The sequence below is a fragment of the Patagioenas fasciata genome, chromosome 3 (genome assembly GCF_037038585.1).
Source record: "Patagioenas fasciata isolate bPatFas1 chromosome 3, bPatFas1.hap1, whole genome shotgun sequence".
Classification (NCBI taxonomy): Eukaryota; Metazoa; Chordata; class Aves; order Columbiformes; family Columbidae; genus Patagioenas; species Patagioenas fasciata.
In genome coordinates, this window is record NC_092522.1 from 29739013 (window position 1) to 29751219 (window position 12207).

General features: G+C 38.4%; 1 protein-coding gene across 2 annotated transcripts in view; it reads left to right on the plus strand.

Annotated features, from left to right (window-relative positions):
* KCNH1 (potassium voltage-gated channel subfamily H member 1) overlaps positions 1 to 12207 on the plus strand; it is a 185953-nt gene that overhangs the window by 51232 nt on the left and 122514 nt on the right. For both annotated transcript variants that reach the window (XR_011738212.1, XM_071806014.1), the window contains exon 7: positions 2260 to 2689. Coding sequence is in view for 1 of the 2 variants with exons in the window: in XM_071806014.1 (XP_071662115.1) it covers positions 2260 to 2689 (430 nt within the window). In the remaining variant the exon portion in view is untranslated. The remainder of the gene's footprint in view (positions 1 to 2259; positions 2690 to 12207) is intronic.

Below are 12207 nucleotides of genomic sequence, written 5' to 3' on the forward strand. Positions count from 1 at the left end.
TCACAAGGGAAATCAGAATAAGAGTATTCTGAAATCCTTAAATGTTTTAAATCTAATTTCAAATATTTAATTTTGCATTCCCATTTTTCATATCCAATTTCATAAACTCCCCTTATGTAATTTTTTTTCCCCTGTAAGTATTTCAGATCCTTGACTATTTTTTTCTTTTTTTTTTTTTTTCCTTTAAATCCCAGGGATGAGTTCTAACTTAAAAAGTTTTACACCACTATTTTTGAGCAAAAATAAAACCAGTATTTAGAATATTGGGACGGAAAAATTTCTTACCCTTGCCTGAGACTTGTAAGCCCTGCGTGATTAAAAAAGTTGGCTTTGTGACTGAAGCTAAAAGGAGGCCATTATTGGATGCCTCTCAAAATGTACAACATTTTTGTTTCCTCATTGAAGTTTGTAAAGTGGAAAGAGAAATGGGCATTGGTCCCAGGGAAAATGTCCAGAAGGTTGTGTCGTAATGTTAGAATGGGAATATGTAGAATCTGGAGGCTATGTGTGCTCTGGGACTTGGATATCTAGTTCTAAAATATGGTTGTCATGTTATAGTTTTTTGTGTTTTCCTCCTTGCTCTTCCTCTCCATACTGAGTGTTCAGCAGCACCTGCTTTTCCTCCCCCGGCAATGAAGGCCTTTTGCCTTCTGTCTCCTGTTCTCTGAATCCACATCAAGGCTTTGCTCCATTGTTTACAATATGAAACTGGCTATAGAATGAATGGGAAATGGAAATCAACTTTTACTTCATGAAGGAATTTTGCCTCAGTGCCTTGAGAAGTTTGACATGGATAATAATGAAACTAATAGATCGCTTCATCTTTTCTAGATTTCTGCAAATATCTCTGATTTAAAGGAAGGCTGCTTTTTTTTTCTTTTTCTTTTTCTTTCTTCTTCTTCCTTTTTACTCCCCTCCCTCGGTTGTGTTAAATCTTGTCCAAATACATAATAGAAATTGATAGTGTGTTCCCAGGTAACAAATTACATCTGTCTCTGAAAATGAGTCAAAGTAATCATGACAAATTCATGAAATAAAGAGGAAATACATTGCTGCAGTCCTGGGGAACATGAGTCAATATGCTTTATGTAATTATTTAATAGAACATCTCTTCTAGTACATTGAACCAGCCTAAGATACTGAAGCAGTTGTATTTATACAGGAATAAACAAACTTCCAGTAAAAGCTGGTGACCAGAAGTATGCAATTATGCAGTTCCAGAAATACTCATTAGACCAGTCTGCTTAAATTTTAATCAGACTTCTATGTATGAAACAGTCTTGATAAGAGAGAATAGAAAAGATTTTTATGAGAGGTTATCCAGTTCTTTTAGTGCTCCAAATGGCTTTGAATTTTTCTTTTATTTAACTTCTTGTGTATGGAATTGCCAGTGTGGCTAAAAGTTAACAATACAAAAGCCTACGTGCTGGCTTAATTCTGTTTTATGGGAGCCATATTCATATCAGCACAAAAATACTACATTGATAACGAAGCTGTCATAAAAATAATATGATGTGGGATTTAGAGAGTGAGGTATCTGAAATAGTTAAGCTTTGTGTAGTCCATGTGTGGAATGTCAGAGGACTGATTATCAGTGTGTGTATTTTTATATGAAAGTGAAGTCATAGGAAATACATGGTTACACTGAAAAATTACATATCACCATGTACTTGCAGTACTTTTTTTGTCTTCCTTATTTATCTTCCTGGTATGTCTGAGCTAAATACTGCAAACTGTGTTACATCTGAGACCTGAGAGAACATGTGTTGCCCAGGATCATAATGTTAAGTCAGAAACAGCCATAAGAGATTCATGACTCCAGGTGCTGGAGTGAATTTGATAAGTCTCTGGTTATGTTTCTCTTAACCTTAGTTTTGTATAGTTTAATGATCAGTGACTTCTATGTTTATTTTTAGCCAGCCTAAAGTAGCATCAGGATGCTCAGGGCCAGTCTACTTGCAAAACTGGGTATGCAATAAATAGCCTGTCATTTGAGGCCTTCACGAATGTGTTTGTAGACCTATTCAAATAATTTGAGAGTCCAGAGAGCAACTCAAAAATGTTAGTGGATGAAGACAAGAGTGCACATATCCATCCCTGGAAAGGGTCACTAACCTTTTCGTGTTTCGCAGTCTATTTTTACAGGTGTTATCAGATAACCATCTATTCGTAGTGGATCAACTTGTGTCTTTGGAAGCCATGGATAATATTATTGTTTTAATATTAAATTCTAATGGTCACTGTTCTTTATCCTTCTAGGGCATCAGTAGCCTCTTCAGTTCACTTAAAGTGGTCAGGCTACTTCGGCTGGGTCGCGTAGCTCGGAAGCTGGACCACTACATTGAATATGGAGCAGCAGTCTTGGTTCTGCTGGTGTGTGTGTTTGGTCTTGCAGCACACTGGTTGGCCTGCATTTGGTACAGCATAGGAGACTATGAAGTTATTGATGAGGATACAAACACCATCCGACATGAGAGCTGGCTCTATCAGCTGGGGGTGTCAATAGGAACACCTTATCGCTTTAACACATCGGGCTTTGGAAAATGGGAAGGTGGACCAAGCAAAGATTCGGTCTACATCTCCTCGTTGTATTTTACGATGACCAGCCTCACCAGTGTTGGATTTGGGAACATTGCTCCAACTACCGATGGGGAGAAGATCTTTGCTGTTGCTATGATGATGATTGGCTGTAAGTATTAGAGATTTTGTCTCTCACACGCACAATGCCAAACAGCTGTGTGTTATGAATACTGATATTGTAATAACATCTAGAATCATGTCAAATGTTATTATGCAGCTTAAAGTATTTTAGTGGCAATATTACACACTTTCTTACCGGCTAGTTTTTTTAAATCTCAAATGGGAGTATTGCTGTGACTAGCAAAAGTTCAGTTGTTTTGGAAGCGATATTCTGTCAATAATTTTTCAATATTCTTTTGTAAATAAACCATAAAATGTGTAAGGCCTGAAGTATTAAAAATTAATGCACCAGAATGGGCACAGACAACCTTTGTGCCTCTGTTTAGTATATGGCAAAAATCTTTGTATGTGTGAGAACTGTATATATTGGACAAGTGTGTCAGTGAGTAGGTCTACGAGCATCTCATGAAGGAGAGAAAACAGTAGCTCTCTCAAGGCTGCAAATTCTGCTATGGGCTGAGCATACAGCCCTAAAACAACCTGGATGATATTGGCCTTGGGCACTTCTGGCTCACATTTCCTTGTCGCAAGGGATTCGTATTGCCAAGCTGTCCAGCTTTTGGTCATGTCATGTCACTTCAATGTAGGATCTGACTCAAAGTGCCTTGATAGCTACTTAGACTTAAGAACCATACGTTGGCCACTGCTCAAGTAGGTCATGTTTCTCTAGATACGGGTGGAATTTGAACTAAAATAAGGAAAAAAATTCTACTTTGCACATGGAAGAGCATATCATTGTATGGAGAAAGAGAGATTCTTCTGGACATCTAGAGGAGAAAAAAAATCAGTCCTCAATAAGCAGAAAATTAAAACCACATATATAACGAAACTCAGTTAGCAGCACAGTGCCTGTTATGGTAGAAAAGTGAACTTTTGATTCTGATATGTCGTTTTACAGGAACACTGAAATCATGTGCTGACATTATGTGTGCAGTACTAAGCAGGGTGTGTAGGGATTGAGACATTTTAGCTATAAAAACTGTCGATCTTGTTCTTCTTGTTTTTTCCACTGCTAAGAGTCCCATCATCCTAATAAAACACCCATGTAGCAGAAGGGAAATTTATATAAAACTTGGAGACAATTACATGGTTTCCTCATGAGAAAATGCATTAGCCAATGTAGCAGTGAAGTACAAAACAGGCTTCCGAACCTATTTCCTGCTGAAGGTACCTATTTAATAGGAAATATCCTGACCTTTCACTTATTGTTCATTGGATTATGCTCATGATACTACTTAGACAAGAATAGCTACTATTTTTCAGTGTTATTATTTAGGACTATGAATACTGAATGAACATAACCTTCATAAAATCAAGAATGTACCTGAGCATATTTTGAAGTTGTATGTGCTCCAAACTCTTCGTATGAAAATGTGGTGGAAGGAAACTGAATTTATGAAAGATTAACGTTGATAGATATCTGGTATGAATTCTACAATGACCTTTAATTTCAGCAAGTTGTAAATAAAGGGTTTCTGGCAATTTTAAATCGCATGAATGCAAGCACATTTGAGGGAAACGATTTTGTTTGTATCTGGACTTCTGGAACCTTACATTTCTAACCCTGTAACTATTTATGTGACCACCTTTAGCTTGTGAACAACTGCTTGGAAACCATTAAGACTGTTTGCAATATATGTTTGTGGGAATGGCAACTAAGTAACCCAATCTTTAAGTTTAGCCCTTTGGTTTTTGTAGGGTATTGATTACTTTCAACATGCTGTAGTTTTGAGCTGTGATCATTCCTAGGATGGGAATAACAAAATGGATTTGTTGAGGATGCAGCTATTTAGAGCTTAATTGTTGACAGACGTTCTTCCACCAAAAAATTTTATGTATAAATAACACTATGTTGCCTGTAGAATTAAGCTTTCAAACACTGACCTGAGCTTGAACTTGGGCTATTTTAGAAGGATTTTGTCTGATCTGTTTGGAACATGAAAGATACATAGCAAATGTACGGGGGATAGATATGGGGGAAGGGAAAGAAGTTTCCTGGCTAAGGCTTTTGCACATCACTCAGAAAAATACATATGTGTTCCTGGCCAAGTAACGTGTTTATTATGAGCTGAGCTTATATCGTAGTTGGTGACTACACATTCCCTTTATGGTCCTCATTTTGCAGAAGTCAGATTGCGTAGATTTGCACATGGGATGGATAGGGGCTGTGGATGTCCAAAGCATCAGAAATAAGCAATTTCAAATCAGTTCTGCTAGCGTGTTGCTGCCCACCAATAAAAGGAAAGGGTATATGATTTCTTGTTTATACTTTGCTGTTAACACTGCATTGATTTTAGCGGCTATCTACTGAAGCATTCTCAAAAGCTACTGCTGTCTTTCAGTTGCACAGGGAATGCCATTTTCTTTCCATGAAGGGTGCAGAGAGAGCCTGTTTAACTGTCTAAAATTTTACTCCAACTGAAGATAGGTGGGATTTGCTGAGCCCAACCTCAAACATGTCACTCCATTCACTTCTTCCCTGCCAGAGGTGAAGTCTTTAAGAACTATGTGAATTTATCTTGGTTTTGAAGTGGCTAAGCAGTCTCGGCAAAAATACATATCTGTATATTTAAATAGTCCAGTGGAATAAATAAAGTAATTTTACATCCTTTTCTGTATGAAATGGAAACAACACTGTCATTTTTTCTTTGAGGATGTTATTGCTTTTATTTAGTTGAGTAAGACAACATGTTAACAAGATTGGGTTTGAGATTCCAAAACTGCCACTATAGTGTCATCAGAAAAAAAGAGTATTTGGGGACAAATGTGTAACAGCTAGCATTAATATTTCAAAGTGATTTCAGAAAAAGTTTACTTTCAATGGCTGGCAATTTTTAATAGGAGGGTAATTTTTTTTTTCCCCCTTGGGCTGATTAACCTCCTGTGAATAAATAGTAAAACTTCCAGTAATGTGATGGGGACAGACTTAGATAAGCGGAAAGAAAATGAAAACATTTCCTTCTCTACATGCATTTTATCCTCTGCTCTTTTTCAATAGCACTGTACCAAAAAACTAGTGGCTTGTTAAACAATACTGTGGCCAGCTAAGCCCACAGTCACTATTTTATTAGCAAGATCACCTTTGAAATTTTGATCTTCTCTATATTTGTAAAAGAAACAGAATTTTCTTGAAATGGAGATGGTGGTCAGCATGTACAAAAATTTCTGTGACCCCTGCCTTCCTTACACGGGTTGTACGTGTAGCTGCCCTACAGAAGGTTATGGTGCAGGTTCCACTTCAGTGCACAGTGAGCACTTGCCTCTCACTGGTGGCTGACAGAAATCACAAGTGTGGTTCTTGCTCATTCCTGGATCCAGCTTAGAGCCATAGCACCTCCTTTCATAGAATCATAGAATATTTTGGGTTGGAAAGGACCTTCAAAGCTCATCTGGTCCAACCCCCTGCCATGAGCAGGGACATCTTCAACTAGATCAGGTTGCTCAGAGCCCCGTCCAGCCTGGCTTTGAATGTCTCTAGGGATGGGGCATCTTCCATCTCTCTGGGCAATGTTTGGACCCTGCCTCTAATATTTGGTGTCAGTGGTCTGGACTTATGAGCTATGCAGCCATGGCTTGGTAAGGGCACTCAAGGACTGCTTCACTGGAGAGCAGACTCTTGCTGCTCAGTGAACTTAAGAATAAATAAATTACGTACTTGCATACATACATAGCATATGTGTATACATACATAGAGAGTGCACATATATTATTGTGCTCAAAAGAAGAAAAAGAGAGCATGTGTTTTTTTCTCCATGTTTGATATTCTAGAATTATTTTTAATAGAATGGGTTTGATTGTGTAAAGTTCTTGTATCTCTGGGGAAGGCTGGACACAGGTGCTGCCCTGAGAAGCATTGCCAGGTGGCACAGTTTTGCAAGGCTTTCTGGTCCTTGTTTCTAGCAAACTTAGTTTTTAGATTTGTTTTGGTTTACTTGGTGTACTGGCTGAGTATCTTGAATAGTTTCTGGGGAGGAAGGTTGTGAATACGATACTTTTTTCTTTGATCTTGGAGTGTTGTCGGTTGAGCCTCTCTGTTTCAGGAGAGGAGTTACTATGTAAATAAGTGCTTTAAAGACATTTATTGCTGTCTCCTCCATGGTCAAACTGACTGAAAAGCTTGTGGTACAGTCTGCACAGGACCATGGTGACATCCAGACAGGACGTTCATGTCAGAAGGGCTCAGAATACTAGAGGTATTTGAAAGTGTAAGCAATTCATAACTAGTGTCCTTCCAAGTACATTTAGTATGCTTATGCATAGAGAGATGGAATTAATACTCTTTAATCATGTTGCATCTTCTATATGACAAAATTTGTTTTTCTCTGCTGTTCAACCACTGATATATCCCCTTCTGCTCACTGCTTACTCTCTCTGTAAAGCTGATCCTGTGACAGAAACACATTTGCATTAGATTAACTCTTTGTAGACCCATTGACCACTAGTAACAGTACTTTGCTGTAATGGCAGATAGCTGTTTAAAAAAGTAGGTTAAGACTGCTTCCATTTTCTTTTTTATTCAATCTTTCATTATGGTAAATAATAAATTCAGGTAACTTTTAATTAAAAATTTAGAGATAGCTTCAGTAATATACCCTGGACTAGTGGGAATTTTGGCTGAGTTGAGTGCAAATGTTGGCCTAGTAAAAAATGTATGATATGTGAGCTTGTAGAAGGAAGGCTGGGTGTGTCGTGTTAGCAGAATGTAGGCACTGGGAAGGGGCGATTGAGCTGAATAAGCTGTGTGTGGGTATTGAGCCTGTGGGGCTGGCTGGGTTGGTTGGTTTTACACTTGGGGCAAAGCATAAGCGAGCACGGGCTTGGTCTCAGTGGCTCCAGTCTCTGCTTTAGGGCTGTCTTCTGCAGGGAGGTGTTCTTGTGCTCTCAGATGCAATAACTGCACACACTGTCCTACTGACCTCATTGTGGCTGCAGTGTTCAGGGAGAAAAGGTTTTACTGTTGGTTGTTTTGACATGGGTATGTGCAATTCCTAATTAGATTTTTGTGGGACCGCAGCATACTCATCATGTAGCCCTGGGGATGTATGGTACATCAGCCATCTCCACCGAAGGGTGACATAGGTAGGTGAAAAATGCTCTTGATTCTTGACCTCAAATAATGCACATCTGTTTAGGAATAACAAATTATTTTAAAATAGAGATGAATCCAGTGACTGTTCTTAAGGATTTCTGTTCTTTGGAGGCTTGATGCTTCTGATAAGATACACAATTCATATTACTATATAGCTGTTTTTTCTGAACGTATGGTAAAATACAGTTTTGTAAAGTAAACTGTCTTCTCATCTGTCAGTGAACTGACCTGCATGGTTTTGGATGACTTTATTTATTGACTGTATGTGTATATATATATAGAGAGAGAGAAGTATGAATGTTAATACTGGAAGTAAGAGCAGTTAGCTCCTCAGCTTCATTTTGAGTGAATCAAAACATATTTGCTTATCCTTTTTCACAGATGGCCACTAAATTGCTAATTAATAGGGAGTATGTCTACAGACTGATCTTTCAGAGAGGCAGATGTTACATAAAACCAGGTTTAAAACAACTGCCTGGGTCTGTGGAAAGACATATTTTCCATTTTTAATACTTGAGGAGAAAAAAGCTCTTTCAGTTTTTAGTTTCTTCCCTCTAGAGACATATATGCCTCAAAATAACAGTTCTTGTATATTTTGCTCAGTGAAGCTGTCAGGTTGGGTTGTGTATTGTGTATTTTTCCTAAGCAGTAGCAGAAGCCCGAGGACTTTCATTTGCAGTTTTCCTATCTGGGCACTGTGTCAGCAATCCCCATGCTGTGCAGGTGAAGTAGGGATGAGCAGTTCTAAAAATACTTTGCATTTTTCACTTTTAACATACTTTAATACTTATTGATGGATCCTTACCTATCTGGATTTTGAGCAACTGAGCAAAATCTATCATTTTGGGAGCCTTTTGTTAGTGTTTTCGGTTGCAGTGAAAGATCCTGAGATTTGGTGCCTGTTCACACTAAAGTCTCCTTGTTGGGTAGGAAATTCCTGGAACTACAGGGCTTGACTCACCCAAAGTATGAAGTTCACCAAGGAGAAGGCATATGTTTAAATGCTAAACACAATGTCCTGTAAACACTACAATTAGACCAGATAGTGAGAGGCATTCTGGAAAAAGAACAAAAGTAGGAGTTGAAAGGTCAGACTCGAGGGCACACATGCTCACATACTGTAATAAATTTTCAGCCACTGAGTTCATTAATCAATGCAGACCAGAGACCAAACCCACTCCTCTTCATTGGTCTTGTACAACACAAGCATTGTGTAGTCCTGCAGCACTTCAGCTGTTATTTCTGATGAAAGTGGACATAGATCCCAGGAGTGTGGAGTAGCAGTCTCAGCTTTGTCTGTGAATAGCTTCTTTCTCATTAGACATAAAAACAGGAATGAGGATAATATTAAGTAAATTTCAAAGCATAATTAGGTTAACCCATAATTAGGTAAGCCCTCGTAACATGAACATCTCTCTAAACTATAAGAAATTCTTGGTGGCTGGTATTTTGACACATGGGTCAGTGTTGCTCCTTCACAGTAGAGCAGTGAACTTCGGTGGTCCCCAGCAGGGTAGGAGGTGTTCAGAGGTTCTTGTGAACAAGAATAGCCAGGAACTGAGGAAAACCAGACTGTTCTTATCAAAATAAGTGAACAAAATACAGATGCATTGCAGCATCATTTGATGATGTTCCTGACATATGATTGTCCCCTGATAATCCAGTTCATCAGCTGATAGAGCAAATGGATGTGACCGTGCTGTATGGGCACTTATCAAACACATAACTAGTGTAAGAGAAGCATGTGTATCCCTAGTACCTGTTTTAGGGATTGGGGGGCAGAGGCATGTTGAAATTGGTTTTGCTGGAGGTTAGGGGCCTGAAGCCAAGGGCCAGCCATATGCCAAGTGCTGTCTAGATTTGCTGTGGACATCATTCAGGGGCTGAGCACAAACACCTCTGAGACTTCAAATCCAAAGCAACATTTTCTGTGTTCGTGGTTATTGCAAATGTGATGTTTTGATTTGAGGACATGCTGAGAAAGGAAAAAGAAACCTTGTCTTGCAAAAATGGTCTCTTGCATACCTGCTTTTTGTCACTAACCCTGGCAAGATTACAAATACCTCTGAGATGCCACAGACTTCTTGCTAGCCACTGAGGTTGCAGTTGGCATGCTTTCCATATAGCTGATAGTTCAGCATTACTTTTCATTCTCATCTATCTCAGCCATCAGGAACACTACTCAAGCTAGTAATTCCTCATTTAAGGACCTGGATTTATTTTATTATCTTTTTTCTTTTTAATAGGTAGCAACAATCTTTCCAGATCTATCCCCTCACCCTTCTCTGCTGTGCTTCGTTACTTGTTTGAACCTAGTCATGATATTTATGAGCTGGCGTGTTACTGCTATAATTGTTAAGAAACTGTTTAGGATTTCTGAATGTTATTTTGCTTGGATGCTTTCTCCATTAGACTGAACCACCAGAAGTGTTGTGGGTAGGTTTCTCAGCTACACCAAGTTTCATCAAAACAGAAAGGCCAACAGAAAATGTGGATAGAGTTTCTCAGAAGGTTAGAAGGAGGGTTTGGATATTAGGACAAGATTTCATCTGGTTGTCTCTAAAAGTGAGAATACCCCATTTTTTCTTATTAAGAGTAAAGAATGAGTAAAACAATATTTAAAGAAAGAAACAATCAACAAACCCAAAATCCCACAAAAAAGCCCAGAAAATTAAAACAAAAATACCCCCCAAAACAAACAAACAAACAAACCAACCAAAACCAACCCCAAAGCAGAACAAAAGGCTTCTACCAAAACCCCAGAGTCATTGTGATTAAGAGAAAAAAAAAAAAAAAAGGTAGACAACATTCTGTTAGGCTTTTTGGCTGTGTAAACAATCTTTCAGACAGCTGAGTCCTAAGGGATACATTTTTGAGTGAAGCACACCGGTATTTCTCATCAGTAAGCATGGAACCGCACCAGGTCATGGTGGCATTTTCAGACCCAGTGACGAGCCGAAGCGTCTGGCCTGCACAAGGCTCCATCATTGATATTCCGTGCAGACAGGGCATGCTGGAGGGATGCGGTCAGTGCTGACACACTTCACAACGCAGCAAGCTCCAAACTCTGAACTGTAGCTCTTAAAAGTTACCTCCTCTTCGGATAAGGACATCCAAGGCCTGCAGATTTTTTTTAAGCATTGCTTCTACCAAAACATAAAACACTGGTGTCAAAGCCAGCCAAAAGGGCAGGCTTTAGGTGACACATATGTAAATAGCAAACTCCTACAAAAATCATCATCTCCAGGCTAAGATGAACTGGAAGGTTTTTTCAGGTTCACAGCACCAGTGCTAATGCTGTAATAAATCTGTCTGAGCTAATGACTGTGGCTATAGGAAGAGTGCCCCATTCATATGGTGTTAGTCATCTCCTCACCACAACACACTTCAAGGAAATATTTATAGAAGAAATAAAGTGTTTTTTGTGAGTATATTAACATGGTAGTACTTTGTTTCCTGCTCTGCTTTGGGGAAACGTTAACTCTGTGTGACATGTTATTTCTTACTATGCAGAAATGAGTAAGCAATATTCTTTTTCTTGTTTTTTAAAGTGTGTATGTCCAGATTAAAGCTAGATGAAATTATTGCTGTCAAACTTCCTGCAAAACAAAATTTACAAATGGCAAGGGTAAATTGCCTATATACTTTTTGGTTGTGGAGGAAAAAAAGAAGATAAAAATTCTAGAGCTATATCCCATATGTATGCCTGATGAATTGCCCCATGATTTGTCATCTTGCCTTAATGACTTTAAAAATTTCAGGCTGTACTTCAGCCGAATGGATCTAGGGAATAACCCTACCTCAGAACATACTATAATTTAATTGCGAGAACAGTGCCAGAAAATTCTATTCCAAATCGCTGTCAGTGTCATGCAAATCCAATCAAGATAGTTTTTGAAGTGAAATTTTTGTGAAAATCTTTAATTCTCAAAGTTCTTACAATCTGTTGTCTCCAGCAGAGCTTGTCCAGTGTCTTGGAGAGCAAGGTTAACTTTTGAAAGGACTGTAAATGCAAATGTAGAAAAAAATAGTTCTGTTTGACAGGAGAGATGATGAAAGCATTAAAATGTTAATGATTTGTATTTTGGGGCATGTAGGGGAGAGCTCACACTACAGTAATTATATAGATAATTGCCTTTTTTCCTCTTTGTTGCACGGTGTTTCTAAATTTTTACCTTGAATTATTTAAGAGTAATGAGGAGGATAAGGAAAGCAAATAGGTATCCCAGCTGTGGGTATCTCTTTCACCTAATTTCTTTCATATCAGATGCTTATTAGTGTAGAATTTTGATTTCTTTAGGCTATTTCTAACATTTATTCCTAAAAATTTATTTAAAACACTGAAACATGCTGGCTCTTTCAAACTTTTGTCAGTATGTGCAACCAGCTTATTTTGAATTCTGGAGGGACATCATTAA